At 43.7% G+C, this 21,948-nt stretch overlaps 1 protein-coding gene across 37 annotated transcripts in view; it reads left to right on the forward strand.

The window, feature by feature from the left end:
- The window catches only part of Zcchc2 (zinc finger CCHC-type containing 2), a 74,109-nt gene that overhangs the window by 1,725 nt on the left and 50,436 nt on the right, over nucleotides 1–21,948 (forward strand). For 33 of the 37 annotated variants that reach the window (XR_015635186.1, XR_015635165.1, XR_015635166.1 and 30 more), the window contains 3 exon segments: nucleotides 10,338–10,449; nucleotides 13,760–13,836; nucleotides 15,689–15,760. Coding sequence is in view for 12 of the 37 variants with exons in the window: in NM_001122677.4 (NP_001116149.2) it covers nucleotides 10,338–10,449; nucleotides 13,760–13,836; nucleotides 15,689–15,760 (261 nt within the window). In the remaining 25 variants the exon portion in view is untranslated. 37 annotated transcript variants of the gene reach the window in all.

Consider the following 21,948-nt stretch of genomic DNA (forward strand, 5'->3'; position numbering starts at 1 on the left):
GGCACTCCCTGTGGCATAAGGGACTTTTCATACTTAGTATGTTCCAGTTAAGGTTTTGAATAGGTCTTTTGGCTTTTAGTTGGAGAACTTTGTATTCACTGGGGTTAGAGGGGGTTATTCTATGGAGACCTATGAATTGGCTGACCCAAGTACTAAAATCGGTCATCTGGGTAAAAGACCTGGGATGGCCTGGCTAAACCTTTATAGACTACCAAACGAGCTTTCCTAAAGGGGCCTGATTTCTACCTCAGATTTGGGGTCTGGTGATCTCTTAGGTCACTACTGTAGGCATTAACTGTTGTCTAAAAGAGTTATTAAAACACCACATTTAGTACATAGGAATCCACTTGTCGCAAACATTAAAGAATTTTTACAGTCTTGAAAACAATTTAATTAGGTCCAATAAACCACTAAAGAATGGTGATTTAATGGGGGAGATGTTTCGGTGGCATTAAAAACTGTAGATTAAGATCTTATTTTTGTGGATCAGATCTGACTGGAATGCCAGGCTTTCCACTTTAAGAGGGGGGATGCCCCTCCCTCCTCAGTTAACATGTATCAGCAGTCATTCAATAGCGCAGAACTAAAATTGAGCATTGTGTTTCACTAACGATTGTATAGACAGACTCATTAGGTTTAGGATTAGTCCCAAAGGGCCTTAGAGATCATGTAGGTTGAGTACTTCGTTTTTTTCGTGAGGCATTTGTGAAATCACAAGTTCATGTTTTATTTTATAAATCTTAACAAAACCCAGAAGTAGTAAAACTAATACCTTGCATTTTCTTGATTGTAAAATCATACCATCTTCTAGTGTCTCCACTACCAGCACACACACTTGTGTGTAATGATGGTAAAAGCTTAATTCACCCTTCAGCCTACTCACTAAATATACCTGAAAATATACACCACAGAGCTGTGGTGAAGAGAGCATGAGTTCGGGAACATGCTTTCTTGTGACAATGTAAGATAACCTTGAACTTGGTCTGATGAAAATGCCCCACAACAGAACAATTTACATCATCCCATGTGTAGTATACCAACACAGGTACAGCACTAGTGGCAGAATTTTAACCATGAGGGTCTCCTTTCCTTTCATGTTGCTTTGAATGTGGTATTGTAAAGCGGACAGGATACGTATGTGCTAATCAGAGTAATGAGATTTTTATCTTGACTGCAGTCAGTGCATGGCCTTTTCTGGCCACCAGTGATGGTTGGGAGGAGTGGACAAAGGAGATTGGGCAACCTGCCACTAATTTCAGCACATCATCACTTCTCAGGAAGTGGGAGTAGGGAATAAATGCTACAGGGATTAACGTGCTAAAACAGCGGGAGACACTGGGCTATTGCTTTGCGCCTATTTCTCCAGTAGTTGTTTAGGGTTGATGAACAAACAGTTTATGTCCAATGAAACAACTTAGATCTCACCTTTTGGAGGTTTGTGTGTGTGGGTGTGTATGTAGGTTACTGTGGGTCCCCAAGTCCTCCAGCTAACGCTGTTTCGGACTTGATGTCTGAGCAGATCTTGTTGCTCCCAGGTTGTCATTCTTGAGGCTGCTGGTGCAGGTGGGCTTTTTTAAGTGCGGATCCCCGCGGTGCAGCCCAGCTGTTGCTCAGCTCTCGGTGACCTAAGCACACATAAAGTAGGGTGCTAGCGGGATTCTGCAGAGAGGGGGCTGGAGCTTATGCCGGACGCTCGTGGAGGCGCGGGGTCCACCCGAGGGCGCCGGGGTCGCGCGTGGTCGAGGCCCACAGACAGCAGCGAGTGGGACTGCCTCTCCCCCGCCTAGCAAGATGGCGGTCGCGCAGCCCACGTGACCAGCGTCGTTCAGCCCTGGCCCCGCCCGGCCCCAGCCTGGGTGAAGGGCTGGCAGTGGAGGTGGAGAAGCACGTGGGCCCAAGGCTGGTGGAGGCTTAGACCTGATCCAGGGGAAATTCATGGGGCTGCATTTAAGTTGCCCCGGAAGTAACTGGCTACAGTTATGCAGCTTCTCATTGCATAGGAACCATATTTGTCTTTATTAGTGTTTATGACCAAGGGAAGCCCTCAGTGGACGAAGAAAAAAACGAACTCAGTATTTTGCTAAGGTATACTGGTTCAGAATACTGTACCTAGCTTTAGAATTGTACCTAATAACTATAAAGTGGGTCTCTTTAATTTATTTTATACTCATAATATTTATGGGTAGCAAGTGTACTTGAATGCCAGCTTTATTCTGTGCCCTGAGGGTGAAGTCCAGCACAAAGTGTCTTAATCATGGACAGTGTCAGTAGTTGATGACAAGTCCACCAGCCATCCTGAGAGTGTGCTTACTAGTCCACATCAGAGAAACAGGAGTAAACAAATGTGGTTTTACTCTTAGAAGTGACAGTTCATAGCTTGTGAAAAGGGGTTTGGGTGATTCTGTACATTATATTAAAACTTGAGTACTGGCACTCCTTTAGGAGACTTGCACATAGATCTCACTTTCTTCCCCGCTGCACTAGAGCATTATGCTTGTATATGGTTCCACAAATAGGCTCAAGGAACAGCGGTGGGAATACTCATACCCGTCTTAGGAAATGTGTGTAGTTCTTTGTTAGACTTCATCCGTGAGAAATCTGCAGACACCGGACGTTAGACAGTTATCTTCCTGTTAGTAATAAGATAAACCATGAACACTTAGAACAGAAGAACTTCTGTGGCTTTAGGTACCAGCGTTATTCCTGTGTTTGAATGATTATAGACACTGGCACTATTCACAAGCATTCGCTGACCTCCTTCAGAAGATTTCCCCCTAACTAGGGATGCAGAGGTGTAAGAAACAAACCATTGGTTATCATGGGAGCCTACAGTGGCTGGTATTGTGTGGTAGCCCTTTTGTTTTTTCTTAATGCTTGAAGCTTGGATGTTTGACTTGACAAATAGTATTAATTTTTGAACAAAAGATCCCTGTGTCTTAGTGTTATTTAACCTCATAAGCCATACTTGAACTCATCAAAATTAAGTGGCCACAAGTCCTTTCCCTACTAAAATTAGTAAATTTAGTGTGTGTGTGTGGGGGGGGTGTTGTAAAATTGTCACTTTTTCTGTAAATATGCAAATTGGCTGTGTTGTCCTTGACTGACCTACTCTGCTCAGTTTGTAATACAGATGATGTATGAGTTGTGCTGAAGCTTGAGAAAGAAAATTTTACAATGGGTTTTAGTTTAAATGTTACTTCTCCAAGAAAATCTGAATGTATTTGTGTCAATCAGAGTCCATAGAGAGAGCTGCTACTTAGAAGTTCGGATGCCAGAATTCTGTTGTTGTTGTATTAGGTGCTAAAATATGTAAGACATGACTGTAAAAAGGAGCAGTGTTTTGTTGTTTCTGAGACAGTTTCACACTGTAACCCACGCTTGCCTCAAACTGGGGGATCCTTCCTCTGCCTCCAAAGTATGGAGTATAGGTCTGAACTATTTCTGCTCATTAGTAACATATACTGCATTTGCTCTCTTAGGTCATTGCTGGAATATGTCTTATGGTAAGGGGTTGGTAGGTCTTGCCTGAGGTTTTCTCACTCGTTGGAAGTACTTATAACTCGTCTTCGTTAGCATTTGAGTCTGGTCTGCCTCCTAGGTGGTCTAAGGGGCAGCATCTCCTTCACGTGACATGCTTGGTTTGCTTGACTGCAGCAAGAACTGGAAGCATCAGTTGTGATGTCAAGCACTGTTGGAAGAGGCTTTTTGTAGTCAGGTAATTATTTTAGTTAGCAACTACGGTACATTAGTTCCTATGCAGAGGCTTCCTCCTGGGGTCCAAGGTGTAGAAGGAAAGTCTCTTCTCTAGCTAGGTCAGACAGGTCTTTCACCACCACACCCCTGCACTCACTCCTTCTTTCCTTTGTGGAAATGGATGGGAGGCTTGTGTGGTAGAGCTCTTGGGGGTGAGGGTGGGGGGCACATGTCTGTAACAGCACTTATCAGGGAGGGGTTTACATTTCCAGCCCCAAGACCTCAACCAGCCATCCCGAATCAGAGTTTTAGTGTCATCGGTAAAAGAAGGTAGAGTGATTGCACTAAGAGCAAGTTGCAAAATAATTCAGACTCTTTTGAACACATTCTCAGGCTAGCACAGGTTTCTTTAACACTAAGTCATGTCTTCTTATTTTCAGGAAAGTGGGGTCTTTCTGTGTTTGGGGCCTTTTGGTTTTATACTTAAAGCCCACAGGGTAGAGTACTTGCACATTCTTAATTGCTGTAATTCTAGATAGATTGATTCTCAAGAAAGATACATAGTTTAAAAGATAGTATTTGGTTTTCAAAAAGGATACATAGTTGAAAGGATAGTATTTGCTATTTAGAAAAGCTATTTTTTGTCCTATTTACATTGTTAAAAAAAATCTTTTAAAACCCCCAAAGAAGAAATCCTCTTCAGTTACAAATAATTTTCTTCAGTATTGGATTTGGGACTATAAATGCAGGAAAATACATATTTTGCATTTAAATAATCATTAACTCCAGTGCAGTTGTAGTCTACTTAATCACGACTTTTCACACTTAATTAGGAAATAGTAATTTAAATTTATGTGGAGACAAGTGTGACTGTACTAAAAAAAGCAATTTTATAGTTTGATTAAGTTACATAATCCTTTAGTTAAGGGCACAGGTTGGGACCCATGTACTTGTGAGCATTTCTGCATGGGAGCTATTGTATATCTTTTTTACTTGTTTAATATTTTCCATTCTTTAAGAAGTGTTAAGGTTTTGTTGTTTGGTTTCTGGGTTCTTTTGCCAGTTATTGTAGCTCATGTTGTACTGCTCATAATCTTAGTCTTTGGAAGGTTGAAGTAGAGCGTCTGAGGGCGGTAGGGCCAGGGCTTTATCACAAACAACAACAAAAGAGAAGCAAGGGCTAGTACTCCCCAAGTACACTAGTGCTTCATGTTACCAACTCTGATTGTCACGATGGAGCACTGGAGCACTGTCACCGTACGTACAGAGAACAGAGAATTCTCTGCTCACGGGTAATTCTGGTTTGTCTGTGTAAACAGTCATGTGAAAGGGAAGTAGCCTGTGGGGTGTTTGTTATAGGTAGTGGAGGCCCAGCCCGGGTCCATTTCCTTTTGTTCTTGTGCTCTAGGGAATACTTGCCCTTTGGTTCTCTGTTAACTGGCTCATAAGCAGTGTTCAATGCTCATTCAAGGAGTAGTTTATCTGAGGTTTTATTTTATGTTTTGCTTGCATGTATGTATCTGTATCATGTGTGCCTGGTACCCATAGAGGCCAGAGAGGGCTTCAGATCTCATGGAACTAGAGTTCCATGTGGTTCTGAGCTTCCATGTGTGTCCTAGGAACCAAACCCCAGTCCCCTATGAGGACAGCCAGTGCTTTTACTGCTGAGCCATCTCTCCAGGCCTCCTCCAGCTTTTGAAAGGTTACTTTGCAAGCTTCTGGGGGAGGGGGGCATATGAGGTGGAGCTCCTTGTGTTGTATGTAACGACCCTAAGATGCGTGCACACTGACAGCAGTGCATGAGCTCATGGCTTAGTCAAAGGATGGCTGTTTGCACAAGAGACTATGGTGGATGAAGAGACTACAGAGGGCTTTCAGGGTCAGATTAAAGGACTGGCTTGTCACCAGTTTGCATGGGGACCAATGAAAATAATTAGGAGTCTCTGCTGTGTCTCCTGAAGGTCAACTGTCACTTTTAACTTCATCTGTATAAAAACACTGATTTTTTTTTTAATTACAGACGTACCCATTTCTTTTAATAGTACCATTAAACCTCAATCACCATGGTATGATTGATTATCTTAACCCTTAACTGTCTTACTTATTTACCCTGACTCTCTGCCTTTTAGTCATGAAGGACTGGTGACATATTCTTGATTCTATAGATTTGATCTTGAGTCTATAGATTTACAATAATTCACTACCTACTCCTCTTGTTTCAGCTTGTCCACCTCGTCTTTTGGACACTCTTTCTAAATCAATCCTTCGTCATTTTATAGTTTCTTTCAGTGAATGATAGACCCTGGGCTTTAATAGACTCTTAACTCAAAGTCCTGCTGCCCATTCTTTCTTCATAAATAGTGCCTTTCTTCAACACAGGGTTCATGCCTGCCCCTCCTGTGATGATCTTAGGTTATCAGTCTTCTAAGTCTCCATCGATCCAGATTTCCACTGTACATACATTCCTTAGGAATTTGGGTGCTTCTAGAAATCTTACTTCTATTTTGAGCATACAGACCTGACTTTCTTGCTAGATCTTTACATTATCTTTTATTTACTTTTTGTCCTCATTGCATATATCATAATTGCTGTTATAATTTCTTAACCCTAAGCTTTCAAATGCAGCTCTGGAAGCACTGCTTTAAGAGCGAATGTATTGAACAGTGATTTCTTTCCCCTGGTCTTACTTATACTCCCTCCTTGAGCCTCACAGGGCGGATGGGTCTGCACAGCTGTGTCCAGAGGACAGAGTTATAGACCACTGTCTTGCTGTCTGGATAATTGACTTAGAGTCTCCTTCAGGGTTTGGGCTCCAGGTTGTGATCCATATGAGAGAGAAGGAGTGAGTTGGCAAATGGAGAACACTTTGCCTGTGCTTAGGAAGATAAAAACTTGACTTTGGGCACTGAAATGAGCACTCTGTAAATTTGTGTGGAATTTTTGTGCTTATTAGTAAGACTGTGTAAATCGGGATAGGTTCCTACAGTAAAATGTATTTTTGTTTTAAGTGGTCCTGGAGGGGAAAGTAGTTATGTGTGATCTGAGCCTGAGTACTATTTGAGGGAAAAAGCCATTCTAAAAAGAGTTTGCACGATGGTGACATGAAGAGCTGTTGCTTTTGGAAATGGATTGTTTCCCTTGGACGGGTAAGTGGCTGCCCTCACTGGTTCGCTGAAGGGTCAAATGCTAATAAGAGTGTGCTCCCACTTAACTGCCTTTCTGTCATCACCACTGTCGTGGCCCTCAGATGTCTACATGGTTCCAGGAAGTCTCCTGCACTGAAGGTGTAGCTGTGGCTTTGCTGGAGGACCTCAAAGGTCTTCTGGCCCCTGGGCTGTCAACCTCAGAGGACATTGGTCTTGTCCGTCTGCATTCCCTTCTATTGTGCAGTAAGGCGGTAAAGGGAAAGATGCTAGAGCATTGCTGTGGGCTGGGGAGATGTGTGTGCAAGGCCAGGCCCTTCTGCGCTGTTTGCTCTGGTCACCTCACCCCAAAACAGCTTGCTGTGGGGATGGACTAGCATAGGAATGAAGCAGTTCCTGGCCCGCTTTCCACCTTCCTGTACAGAATGGAACTTTACTACCTGTTTGTTTCCTGTACCCTTGTCACTTTGTGTCCACTGTAGATTTTGTTTTTCACTGTGCACCTGTCATCTTAACAGGTGGCACTGTTTAGATTGACTCAGCAGAAGCAGGAAGAATTACACAAGGGACAGGCGAAGGTCAATCCTTAGGTTAAAAACTGCTGCCCTCTTTTCCTGCACCCTCCACTTCCTTCTCCCCGGGAAGCTTCTATGTCGGCATGATTGTGCTGGAACTTTCTTAATGGTTCAGTTCCCCCAAAAGGAAGCGATACAACAGTTTTAACTTTTTAATTAGTAATTAAAAAGACTCCCCCAAACTTCATAGAGTGATAGTGACAGTTCCCCTGCCACCTTGTTCCCTCTGTTCAGGTCTGCATAGTTTGCCATTGTTATGGCAAGTATCACATTGAGAAGATCGTGCGTGGACAGAAGCAGTTGTGGTGGCAGAGTGTATGTCCTCCAGAATTACCTCGGGTACTCTCTCCAGTCATTTCTCTGTATACCCAGCTCTACAGTAGCTAGTTGTGCCATCCCCTTGCTGAGTCATCTGAGACCCACATTTCTACTTAATTAGCCCCCAGAGAGGACGCACAGTCATAGCAGAAGTCTATATCGTACATGTTCTGAGATGCATCCATTTTACTGCTGCAGCTCAACTCATATACAGGACATGTTTTTCTTGATCTGGAAGGTGTTTGTATCAGGTGCTATAGGGTAGTTCTGAAGAATGCCTTTGGTTGAGGTAAGATTACACTAACCTCCTGTCTTGTGCAGTAGCTGCTAGGTAGAACAGAAAAGCAGTATTTCTCAACTTCTCCTTGTCTTATTTCTTCCACAAAGGTGGGAAGCAGAGCTCATGAGGGAGATGTCTGTTTATGGTAGTCCATGGTAGTTCTCAGGTGCCATGACATCTTTCCTTGGCTGAATGTCATGTTGTGTGACTTGTGAGGACAGAGGCAGCCTAACTGACAGCCTTTCACACTTGGTGCTAATAAGCACCACAGTTATGCTTTCCATAGCCCATTGGACACTTTAGAAAACAGCTTCTAAATTTAATCTGAAAGATTTTTGCAGTATTGGTACCTGCCTAGACTTGGGGATAAGAAGAAACTGTTTGCAGAATTTCATGGGTTGGTGGACATGGGTCCTACTTTATTAAACAGCTTGCTGCATAAACCCTGTAAAAAAAAAAGCCCTTGAGCCCCTTTTAACTTTATTTTGGCAGTCGTGCCAAGTTGCTCAGACTGGTCATGAACTTAAGAGCATTCTATGTCAGCTTCCTGTGCAGCTAGGATTACAGGAATTTACCACCATGCCCAACGAGTGTTTTCTTGAAGTTAGCTTCAGACGTGTGATTTCAGTTGTGAAGCAACCGTATTTCCCTGGTTGTTTGACTTGAATGCTGTGGAGGCAGTGTTGCTAATTAACTATGCTGAGATAACTTGTAGCAAAACTTGTTGTCCTACTGCTTTACAGCATGGTGGCACTGATCATACCACATCCATTTTGATGGATATAGAGTAATCTCGCTGTGTTTTGATTTGAATTTCCTTATGGAAATCTATTGTTGCATATTTTTCATTTGTTTATATTTGAAAGTGTATAGTTTTTAACTTAAACCATATTTTGGCCATGTTAAAAAAAATCTGCTATAAAGAGAACAAGTGGGCTGGTGAGATGGTTCAGTGGTTAAGAGTGTGTACCACTCCTTCAGAGGACCCGTGTCCCCTGGAGTTCCTGCTGCAGGGATGTCTTAAACTTCTGACCTCTTCAGGTCCCTCTTCTCATGTCTACATAGCAGTCCTGGGAATGTTTCTTATGGCTCTGGGGCTGAAAACTGGACCCTCCACCATGCAGAGCAGGTACTCTGCTGCTGAGCCATATGCCAGCACTGCGTTACTGTTCACTTTTTAAAAGCATGTACAACAGTGTTGAATTTCTAATTAGCAGAATCTCTCAGGCAGATGTGGGCTATAAGGGAAGAGATATGATCTGAGTTAGGATACCTATGAGCTTGTTTTTAGAAATTGATAGCATTGCAAGTTGGTAAGGACGTGAGGCCAAATGTTTTAGCTGCTGGGCCCTGAAGAGATCTGTGCTGTCCTAGTGACATTTGTAAACCCTTGTATACATATATGTTTGGTTTCTAGAAGGTGGGAGTAAGGCTTAGTTCCCCAGAGTATTTAATGTACTTATTTACATAACTACAGCTGTCATCTGGAATCCCACAGTCATTGTCAGACAGCAGGAGAAAACCCCTTACATGAGATCCCTGACAGCTTTCAGTCCTCTCTTCCTGTCATTTCTTAAAAAGTCAGTGTATGTTTGGTTCTTAAAACAAATGATGTTAATACGAGAGGTGCTTTGAGGTTCTGGCTAAAAGGGGTAAGGTGTCAGGATGGAGAAGGGAAAGGGCTAATTTCTGTTTTTCTGCTTACCCAGAGTCTTATAATAACGTACATATAGCACTGTTAATTCTGGAGAGCTATAAGCTCAGTGTGCTTTTCATTATTTATAAAAGCCAATCTCTGAGGCATACATCCACAGTTAACTAGTGATGGGCTGTGTAGACTCAGTCAGGGTCAGAATGTCATGGTTTCTGGGTGACTTGACTTTGATAGTGTCACATAGCGCCTCTGACAAAGATTTGCTGTGTGTGGACGGTGAGAGGAGCATCCTGTTAGACTGTCACTAAAGCTAACCAGTAAGGAAGGAACTCTGTGTGATGATTGGCATACGCTGTACTTGGGAAATTAACATAACATGTACTATTATTTATATGTCCTTTTGATTCTGGTTCACGTGACGTAGAATGAACACCACGGGCAACTCTGATTAACATCATTGGATTTCTCTGTGCTAAGATAGCTGGGGAAGTAAATATTTGAAAAGATGATTACTTTTAAATAAAAATAAGAGTTTATACTGCTACTTGTGACTCTGATACTTGGTGTCTTCTTAATCTTAATGTTTAATTGCTTGTAACTAGTATAGTCTTATTCAGACTGTAGGATGTGGCTCATGTAATTTTCTACTCTGATATAGACTTCTTCTCTTCTAGAACGATTCTGCTTGTGGTGACTATATACAGAGTAATGAGACTGGTTTAGTAGAACAAGCCCAAATACCTCAAGATGGACTCACTGTGGCCCCTCACCGAGCTCAGCGAGAAGGTATGCTGAATTTGTTGTATTTACACTGATTAACTAACACAGGCTTTTAAAATTGTTGCTGTTGCTGCTGCTGATGGTGGAACATGGGTGGGTGGGTGGTTGATTGGTTGGTTGCTTAGTGGGTTGAGATAGGGTCTCACATAGCCCAGGCTATCCCAGATTCACTATAAAAACTAAAGCTGACATTGAACTTCTGATCTCTCTGCCTCCATATCCCAAGTGCTAGGATCACAGGCCTGTGTCACCAGGCCTAGTTCATGTGATGCTAGCAAGCAAATGTAGGGCTCATATGTGGTAGGTGAGCACTCTGTCAACTGAGCTACATTGCCAGCCCAGTACTGTTTAGTTCCTAACTCTTAGTTTTAGAGAAATCCTGTTGATCCTGGACGTTTGCAATGCTCCCGATGCTCTAACTTCTCTGTTCTGGTGTCCTCTTTCTCAGCAGCCCTGTACTGTCCTCTCACATGTGTCTGTCCTGTTTCATGGACAGTTGTTTGTTTGGCTGTCTCTTAAACCTTTACATGTGTTTCTGGAGGGCAAACACTTTAGCCTATTAATAAAGAACTTAGTATAGCATTTTATCTGTAGTGTTCAGTGTTCACTACTAAAAGAAAGAAAGAAAATGAGTAAAGTTCCTAAGACCAGAGTGAAGAAATTGTTCCCATCCATTTCCCTGTAGCCATGCAGTTTTAAAGAGGAATTATGGGAATGAGAGCACATTGCCATCTAAAAAAAAATGGTCTTGGATGTTCCCTTTTCTTTGCATTTGGGGAGTCCGTAAGCTCATACTGAGAGGAAGTTTGAAACAATGCAGGCTGCTGTGTGGGCTGCAGACGAGCCAAGGCTGTCTAAGACACTCAGTGGTAACTCTTGAGTTTGTGTCAATATGCCCTCCTTTTCACCATGATCCTTGATGCATTTTCCTGAGAGGACGTCTGTGTTTAATTATTACAGATGTTTATCTCTACCTCTGTTTAAGATGATCATGGTACTGTCTCAACTAAACTTTAACCAGAAACTACTTGAGTTCGGCTCATTGAACGTTAGTAATAATGCAGAACTTAACTTTTATAATGTTTTGTTCTCATAAAAACTTGTTGAGGAATAGAGGATTTCTAAATGATAGCAGTTCATTTTAAAGTGGTTCTGTGGCTCTTCATTTTTGCCTGATTAAAAACTTGAAGTATATAACACATGCTTCCTGGCTTTAGTGTACAAGGCTTAACACAGGTAACAGCAGGTATAACTCAAAGCTGAAGGCATACTCCCAACTTGGGAACAGCATCAGCCCCTTTTCCCTCCACCAAAGAGCAGACACAAAGATCTGGCTCAGTTGGGACCGTGCTTGCAAGCATGAACTGGAAGCTGGATCCCTAGCACCTAGGTACAAAGAGCCAGGCGCAGCAGCCCCTGTGCTGGAGACAGAGGCAGAAGACGGTCCCGGCCTTCACTGCTTATCGGGGTCACTGAGCCCTGGCTCTAGTAAAACACATTTCAAAACATGGAGAGTGATCATGAAGATGGCCAGCACTCATGCTGACCATCTCTCATGCACACACAGACAACACCCATGCGCGCGCACACACACACACACACACACACACACACACACACACAGCGGGCTGAGGGAAAACAACATGGAGAGTGACCATGAAGATGGCCAGCATCTATCTCTCATGGGCACACACGCACATGCACAGCACACACACAGGCGACGCACGCACGCACACATACATGCACAGCAGACTGGGGGGCGCTAGGGAGAAGGATGACCCAAGCTGGCCTTGCTTGCAGTCCTCATGCCTTCGCCTGTGCTGGTCTGGGATCCTACTCAGTCCGTGTGCACCCTAGACAAGCACTGTGAATGAAGGCCTCTCTACAGCTCAGGCTGCTCTGTTTTCTCAACACTGGTTAGTTCAGTGCGCTTTGGTTTGCTAGTATCCTCTTTGAAGTGATTCAGTTATAGCAATTTTTGGATACACAAACCTTCCCATTCCTCTTCAGTCATTGTAATGACTGAAGGTTGCAAGGTACCGTCAGGCATTTGCGATTCTTTTCTACCTTCACCCTCAGAAGCCAACACCTTCTGAGACACAAAGAAGAGGCTGGCCTGAAGTAACTGTCAAAAAGTACAGATTGGGAGTTGGCACAAAGTGCCGTTACTGCTGGGTCCTTGCTACTCTAAGTGCACTTCCTGCCGCCTCTGAGTGTTGTGTTTGATACTCTGTCATTGCTCACCTTTCATCGTGTGTGACAGTCTTCCTGTCACTTCCGTGCTGTTGCTACTTTAACCTGTCCTCTTCTGCATCACTCCCGAATTCACAAGTGACTCCCCCCAGCCACAGTCCCATGGCATTGCTCTCCCAGCTCTTCTGCCATCACTGTCAAACCCACTCCTGTCAGGCTCCTGTGGGGCAGCCTCAGCATCAAGTAGGCACCGCAGCTGCTCTACACCCAAGCTGCAGTCTTCTTTCCTTCAGGTCCTTGTGCTGTAGTTTGTAGAGTAGACCTTTTCAGATTGGCCGCCACCCTCCTTCCTCCTGCTCTTCTTCCTCTCCGTCCTCCTTCTCCTCCTCCTCTTCCTCCTCCCCTTCTTTTTTCCAACTGGATTTCTTCTCTATGACAACTTAGTGGAGGAGCTGTAGTGAGCAGGGCTTGCACACTCACTTAGTTCCTGAGCAGACTGCTTCTCTGCATAAGTTTGTTCTCGGGTTTACCACCCTGTGTCCACTGTCTCATCCCTGGAGGAAACCGTATATTCAGTTCTTCACAGCAAGACTTACTGTTTCTTAGAGTGACCAGTTTATCCGACTTTACCCATTCCAGGAGATACAAAATCCCTTTCTGGCCTCTGTGGGCACCAGACATGCATGTGGTACTCCTACATACATGCAGGCCAAGCACCCATACATGTACAAATAAAAAACAAAAAACTAAATATTTTCTAAATTATTCCTATTATATACAAATAATTGAATGGGCTGTACATATTTAATTCACCCCAAAGTGCTGTACTCTGCCAGTTTGAATAAGAATTTTCATTATTACAGAAAACAGTCTCCACTAAAATATCTTTTGATGCATTGTTTTGGTGTTGACTGCTCGGCTTGAGCATTCAGCACCTTGACGTATGTAGGAGACATTGCCTGGTGGTTGTGTGGCATATCTGTGTATCAGTTTTCCATGAGTTCAGGCAAGTTGTAAAGACTAAGTAGCTTAATTACTGGCATTGTCAAGTTAGAGGGTCACTTAGGAACTGAGTATGTATGTGGTCTCCGATACAAGTCAGCATGTGTGTTTTTTCTTTCAGCTGTCCACATTGAGAAGATAATGTTGAAAGGAGTGCAGAGGAGAAGGGCTGACAAGTACTGGGAGTACACTTTCAAAGTAAGCCGTTCTCACCCAAGTGCTTCATTCTCCCCAGTAAGGGACGAACGAGAGAGACAGACACAAACGCAGACACAGACAGATGGATGGTTGAGATGATTGATAGGTAGATTGATGATACATAGATAATAAGTGATAGGTAGATGATTGCTAATACTATAGTAGGTAGGTAGATAGATAATAGATAGGATGGTTGATTAATAGATGGCAGGTTTTACAACAAGAACCTTGAACTTGGGGACCTTGAAAATGCAGGTGTAAAATGGATGCTTCTTTAAAAGTGAAAGTGAGTATTTCACAGGCGTCTGGACACCGGCCTTCGCTGTCCCGGTGTCACTTCCCTGACTGCTCTGCTTTCCTTGCTGCCCACGGTTTCCCATCCCTGCTGTGTGGCTTTGTCTTCCTGTTGGCTGTGAAGCACCACAGGGCCCGTCTGGTTCCTACTCTCTTTGTACCTGCCGCTTACCACTGCTGCAGCTTCACTGGGGAGCCCCGTGCGTGCGGCTGCAGCACGTGTACTCTGTCTGAGGCTGCATGCAGTGAGGCCAGGGTTCTCACAGCTCCACTGCAGCTCTTCCCACGGGCACCGATGACCATGTTCAGCTGTCCCACGCTGCTGAAGACTTCTCACCTCTGATAGAGTGCTTTCTCCATCCTCTGCACACGATACCACTGTAGCGTCCACAGATCCTTGACCAGAGCGTCATATGGAACTGGGCGTCCTCATCCCTGCCATCTTTTAGTGTCTGCCTTGCTCAGGACGTTTGTTGAGTGAATTTTAAAACTTCTTCTTTGAAGGAGAAAAATCCTTGACTTTATGATTTCTGTTTCCATATTCCATATGTCTCACTTTTGGGATATTTGGCTCTTTGCCCTTGAAACTCGGCATGCTGGCTTCTTTAGTTGTTGGAACTCACAGCTTTTCTCTGAAATTGTTCTCCTTACCCTGGACCAATGCACAGCTAACATCTGGCTCAAATACTCCCTCTCTGGCGAGCCCTCTTAACACCCAGCTACTCCTGTTTCAGACCCCAGTCTTCATCTTTGGAGTAAAGACTGGCAGAAATTCTTGCATATTTGTTTGGTTTTATGTGATGCTGACATGTGACTGAACGCAGACTTCGGTTGTCATGTCTACTCCTGTACCCCCCTGCCCAGGTAGATCCTTTCCATTTCAGAAGTGTACCAGTCAAGCAGAGGGTTGCTGCATAGCACTTTTTATGCATTTAAAATTACATTAAAAGTGATCTAGTCACCTGCAGTTGTACAGTAGAGAGTAAAAGTCCACAGAATTCTGAGGGTCCAGGAGGCAGAGCAGTACAGCTCAGTGCATTATATATCCTCTTCCTTTTGGGTCACACCCCATTTTCCTCATCTGAAAATGGAGGTAGTCATGCTTGCCCAAGCATCTTGCTAGGACTTAAAGCATCTGAAATCAAAGTGAAGTCTTTTGAGAAGCTAAATCTCCCTCCCCTGGGAAATGCACTACCAAAGAGGGGCAGTCTGCAACCACACATTTAGTGAGCATCAGGAGACAGGACTTTTGGATCTACCCTGTCAGAGTATAATTTTTGTATTTAACCAAAAGAGCAAGACATTTCTGAAAAATTAGTTCCTGAAAACTACCAAAACAGTTACATTTTAATACTGCTTTTCTAAAAATACAATTTAAAAAGAATTACTGGAAAACTTTTTTTGCATAGAATGTCAGAGACTATGAGAATGCTAGATGAACTTTTTATCTCTAATTGCTAATCTTAAATTTAAGGCCTTTTGTTTGACACATGGCTTTTTCCCCAGCCAGTTCCTGCCTAAGCAATAACCATACAATGTGTGTGTTTTCTTAAATCAGGTAAATTGGTCTGACCTTTCAGTCACAACAGTAACAAAAACCCACCAAGAGCTACAGGAATTTCTACTGAAGGTAAAATTACAGATTTTGTTGTTAAAGATTTGTATATGCTATAGAGATTCTTAAAGTTTCAATGTTAAAAGAATCACCAAGAAAATTGAAACACATAGGTTAACTCCGAACTCGGAGTGAATGTGAGGTGTAGAAAAAGGTGTCTTCTTACCTTGTTACCAGCATAAGTGGCAGAAGAATTTGCTTTAGAAAATGGTCCTTATTCTTAGCACTCTGCAGAGGTATTTCTTGTGGGTGGGTGTTCATAAGGGCTCCTCCCTACCCGACACGGGACAGCGTCTGCAGCAAGGTGAGACTTATTTTCCTGTGGTAGCCAGTACAGCGAAGCTCACCTTGAACCTTGCTGCTTTTCTTCCTTGGGGTTCATCCTTCTTCCCCCCTACCTTCAACAGTGTCTTCATACCATGGGGACATCAGAGATGGTGGGGTTCCCTTCTGCAGGTTTGTTTTCTGCACATCCTTAACCTGTTCCTTGAATAGAGTCTACTAATGAGATGTAATTGAAAGACAAGGTAAAAAGGGCACCCTCCGTCCGTGTGGCCCTGACTTACTGTAGCTCAGCAAGCGAGTCCTTTACGGTGTAGTTGGTGGTGGGGAGTGAAGCTGAAAACCCAGAGGCAGGAGGGAGCCCTCACTCACTGACCACGCTCAGTGCGAGAAAGTGTCACCACCTGATTTGAAGGTTTTGCTGGGATTCTCCTTGTGTGCCTTTTAGATCATTTGTGTGTCTTGATTCTTAACTCTGCAGGGGACTGGTTTTCACCAGTCCATCAGCTTCAAGCAGAATTCTGGAGGCTGGTTCTCTGACACACACTTTGATACACCCTCAAAATGTTAGTTTGTTGAGTTTGTTAGTTGGTCTAGGTTAAGCCGATTGAATAGTTCCTTTTTCATATGGCTTGTTTTCAATTGAACCAACCCATACACACTCACTCACTCTCTCTCTCTCTCTGTCTCTCTCTCTGTCTCTCTCTCTCTGTCTCTCTGTCTCTGTCTCTCTGTCTCTGTCTCTCTCCTCTCTGTTTCTCCCCATCTCTCTCTCTTCACTCCCCTTTTATTAAAAATAAATTTTTCTCATACTATATATTATACAGCTTCCCCAGTTTCTAACCACCACCTCTTCCATCTATCCAGATCCACTCCTTTTTTTTTTTTTTTGTCTCATTAGAAAAGAACAGGCTTCTAAGAGATAACAATAAAACTTTAATAAAAATAAGATAAAACAAAAACTACCATATTGAAATTGAACAAGGCAACCCAACAGAAGGAAAAGAGCCCAAGAAAAGGCACAAGAGTAAAAGACCCATTTGTTCTTACACCTAGGAGTCCAGTAAATGAACGGAAAGCCATATTATACACAGAAGACCTAGGCAGGCCCATGCTTGCTGCCTCAGTCTCTGAGACTGTATGAGCTTTGCCCACCTGATTTATAACTTGGTCTACTGTTGTCCTCTGTCCCCTCTGGCTCTCAAACTCTTTTTGACTCCTCTTCCACAGGGTTCCCTGAGCGCTGACAGAAGGGATTGGATGGAAACATGTTTAGAGCTGTGTATTCCAAGGTTTTGCTTGCTCTGTTGATGATCGTTGAATAAGGCACTGTTCTAGGTGTAGCAAAAATACCGTTAGGGGTTTTAAACTCATGGTTTCTGGAGTATTTCCATTAGGGGCTGAGAACTCCATAACCTAGTTACATACTGACCACCTGCTCGTTAAGATGGGGTGAGCTTCGTTCATGTCTAGTCACCAAGGCCTGTGACCCTCCTATCAGTCCTAGACAGTGTAATGAGAAAGAAGACAGTGGTAGGAGGGCTGACACCATAAGCACTGACCTCTTTCCAAATGACTCATGGGATAATCAAAGGTGTCCTTGCCTGGGGCTGAGAGCCAGGCCACACTACAACAGGGAGATAGCCCCTCGCTGCCTTCGGGTGGTTGGGTGAGTGGGTTGGGTCTGCCTCTTTTCTTTCCATACATTTTTGAATCTCTTCTACTTATCACTAGCTCTCTTGTGTCTGGATAGGAAACATTTGCCAGCATGTAATGTGAGTTAAATAAGCAGTTATGGTCACCCACTGTTTGGATTTGGACCAGGATACACTTGCCTCCTTTTTTCTCCGTCTTCTTTGGGGCCTAGTCCCAGTGCTGGAGAGAGAACTCCAGATGAACTCAGGGGCAGAGGAAGGGCTGAAGTTCTTAGTGGAACCAGTCACTGCCACCTGTCAAGGCCGGCTTCCCTGTGTGTGGTACCTGTCCTCAACACAGAGCTCACTCAGGGCTCTGCCTGCCTGCTATCCAGCTCTCCTTCCTTGGGGTTTCCCCCTAAGCAGTGCTGTCCTGACAGATTACATAAAAGCTAAGTGCTTAACAACAAAGCCCCAAATGCCTTCTCATTCTTCGGGCTGTGGGAATTAGCCTTCACCATAGTCAGCAGGTGACGGAAACGTTTTTTCTTAAGTGCGTGACCTCCGCTCTTACCTGGAATAATCTTCACTGTCTTCCTAAAATTAATTGCCTCTTGTCAACTCTCCTTCAGGCTGCCTGCAGCATCTTGAATGTTGTGGAAACAAGAGCAGAGCTGTCCAGAACACCTGTTTAGTGGTACTCTGCTGGGTGGTTGTTGGACTGCAGTGAGGCTTTTCAGAAATGTGGGTTTGAGGTTGGGGTTGCTGAGTTCTCTGTATGTGAGAACAACGGTTTCTACCCACCATGTTCTGGCCCCTTCCAGTTTGTTTTTCATATTACCACAGCAACTCTGTGAGTTTTTATTTCTCTTTCACTGCTGTATCCACAGTTCTTGAAACAGTACCTGGGAAACAAGTAGGAATGTGGACGCATGCTGACTTCCTGAGTGGATTGAACTGTATGTTGTAGGGAGTTTTATAAGTGACAGTATAGGAGACAATATGGATATTAACTTGTTAGGAGTATACTGTAACCCCTAAAGAGTGTGCTCCGAAAGCTCACTGTCTTAACAGTAGAGGGGAGCAACACTGATGCATGTCTAGTGTGCACCCTGCCAGCTGTTTCTGGAGCTGTGCTGCACCTTTTCTAAATTGAGGCTTTTTAGTCAAACCAGGCCAGGTCATTTATAATCGTGAAAAGGAAACTACTCCGTGTATGTGGAGTCTGCTTTAGAAACCCCAGAGCTAATGTGTAAGATTGGCAAGGCTACATTGGATCTGACTTACCGTGTGGCTAGAAAACCAGACGGGAATCCTGTGGTTGAAGTGACAGTGGCCCAAGCGTCCTCCAAATGAAGAAAGCAGCTTCCTTCAAGGCCCTGACATCACAACTGTAGTCTATTAATAAAGTCTGAAGGCGATGGGTCAGAAGAAAGAGGACGCTAGGGTTTATAGCATAATTTAAATTGATTGTCCCCTTTTCAGAGGGAAGGGCTTCATCAATGAGGGCCTGCCTCATGGTGGTCTACTTCCTGAAGTGGGGAAAGGGATATGGACTCTTGTGAACATGGAGAGAAGCCTGATCAACTTCTGTGAATCATTACTGTGTTCCTCAAGATCCTTGGGTGCCGGAGTCACGACGAGCTAGTTGTAGCAAAGCTTCTGAGTCTTTGCAAGTTGTCAGTGCATAGGGGAAGGTCGCCAATGAGGCTCTCAGAGACCGTCAGTTGGCAAATGATAGTCAGTGATGTCAGCTGTTGTCCAGGCCTCCAGGCAAGATTAAAAGCCATGCAACAGGAGAGTGAGATGGTTACAAAGACAGTCCCCCCTGATGACTGTCAGTGCTGCTGATACTCTAGGAGACTCCTGAAGGTGAAGGCTGCAACTTCCTGTCATGAATCAGCAGTTTATTATTAATAAGAAAGATTAAAGATGAACGGTTTCACATTAGGCTTTAGCATTATTTTTAAAAAGAAACTTGTATCTAGGTACAGAAACCTTCCATCACTCTGAGATTGTGCAGAGAACGTGGGAGGCTGGAGCTGTTAAACTAAGACAGAAAGAAAGAAAAATCCCGTGTTGGACAGACTGTAAGACAGACTGTAAGACAGACTGTAAGACAGACTGTAAGAAAGACTGTAAGAAAGACAGACTGTAAGACAGACAGACTGTAAGACAGACAGACTGTAAGACAGACAGACTGTAAGAGACAGACTGTAAGACAGACAGACTGTAAGACAGACTGTAAGACAGACAGACTGTAAGAAAGACAGACTGTAAGAAAGACAGACTGTAAGACAGACAGACTGTAAGACAGACAGACTGTAAGACAGACTGTAAGAAAGACAGACTGTAAGAAAGACAGACTGTAAGACAGACTGTAAGACAGACAGACTGTAAGAGACAGACTGTAAGACAGACAGACTGTAAGACAGACAGACTGTAAGACAGACTGTAAGACAGACAGACTGTAAGAGACAGACTGTAAGACAGACAGACTGTAAGACAGACTGTAAGACAGACAGACTGTAAGACAGACAGACTGTAAGACAGACTGTAAGACAGACAGACTGTAAGACAGACAGACTGTAAGAAAGACAGACTGTAAAGCTTTACCTGTAGAAGTTAGACATCCCTTCCAGCTAAGTAGGCCCTGGAAAAGGAAGAGAGAAACAACATGGCAAGAAACTAGATTGTACGCCGAGGACTGCGCCTCTGCTCTCAACCCAGTAATGTTGCCTTGGTCACAGGTTGCTGGCCCTTCGTGTGATCTACCCATTATGTAAAGCAACTATCAGTGCTTTGAAACCTGAGATAGAGCTCTCCGCCAACCGTCTGGTTTTCTTTGTTAGCATATACGTATTCCGTAGAAACAATGGTCCTGAGGAGGTAGTTTACTTGTGAATGTGTCTGCCACATAAGCAAGAGCGTCCATGTAAAAGCTGAGTGTGCTCAGCCATGTCTGTAGCCCTAACACTGCAGTGTTGAGGGACGGTGGGTCCCCTGACATCACTGGCCAACTCTAGCCAATCTGTGAACTCTGGATTCAGAGAGGGGAGACCCTGTCTCAAAAGACGAGGTAGAGAGCACTCGGTGTCACCGTCTGTTCTCCACGTGCTTGTCCACCCACTCGCATACACACATTCATACATATGTATTATATGTGCATGCACTATACATACTAAATAAAGAAAATCATGTTTAAAACTAGTAAAAATATGCAGTGTCAAAAATCTATTGAAATGCTATTGTCAAAGTGTCATTGTTGAAATAAGTAGTGTCCATTTGGAAAATGTGTCCATTCAGAATGTGTTTCTCTAAGCTGCTGGTTAGAGAACACAGCAGATACTGACCAGACGTCCCCATGCCATGCTCACTGTGTTTGGCATGAGTGCTGCCACCTTTGCTCTGGGGCAGATCAAATCATGTCGATCGCTTTTATGAAAAACAGGCTAGGTGACTGCTGTTACCATTATTCTGGATTTTAGTGAAAGTGACAGTAATTCCGAAGCTAATCATAAAAGTCACAACTGAATTCTCGAGAAAGTTAGTTTTAGAATACATATTTTAAGAATATTTTTTAATTAAACAAGCTAAGTAGTATGGTAAGAGCTTTAAGTTCTTTTCTTGGCCAGATGATAGTTTCTTAGAGATTCTAGCCCATTGCCTACAGGATACATCCATCATGCTGAGAAAAACTCTGGGGAGTGTTTGCTTTGCTTTGCTTTTCTCAGTACGGGCACAGGGTGTGCAGCGTGGGGACACATGTGGAGCTCAGAGGCATCTTTGAAGAGCCCACTTCTACCTGGGCTTGAGGAATTGAACTCAAGTCTTTAGCCTTGAACAGCAAATGCTCCTACCAGTGAACCATCTCACCGGCTCCAAAGGGTGTTTTGGGGGTAAATAAAATTGCAAGGCGTTGACCCAGCTTTCACATCTCTGTTCTTTGATGGCATATGGCATTTAATTGTCTACCATTGCCTGAGATTAAAGTGTGAGAAGCAGGAAGGAAGCACAGAGCCGGTAACATAGGGGCAGAGAACACTTTTCAGAATGGTATCCCAGGTTTACAGTGCCAGCTGTACTATGCAGAATGGTGTTTACCTTGAATTTTGTATAAATGCCACCTCAAACAGGAAGGGGGATTGTGTGCGGGATTTGTATGGTGTCCATGGTGTGCGTGCTGAATACTTGGGTCTCCAGTATGCTCCGCCAGTCCTGGGAGATGGGCTTCCTACAGACAGACCTGTATAGCTTCAGCCTGGTGCCTTGGAAAGAAGGTTCTGA

This window comes from Rattus norvegicus, chromosome 13, assembly GCF_021556685.1.
Source record: "Rattus norvegicus strain SHRSP/BbbUtx chromosome 13, alternate assembly SHRSP_T2T, whole genome shotgun sequence".
NCBI lineage: Eukaryota > Metazoa > Chordata > Mammalia > Rodentia > Muridae > Rattus > Rattus norvegicus.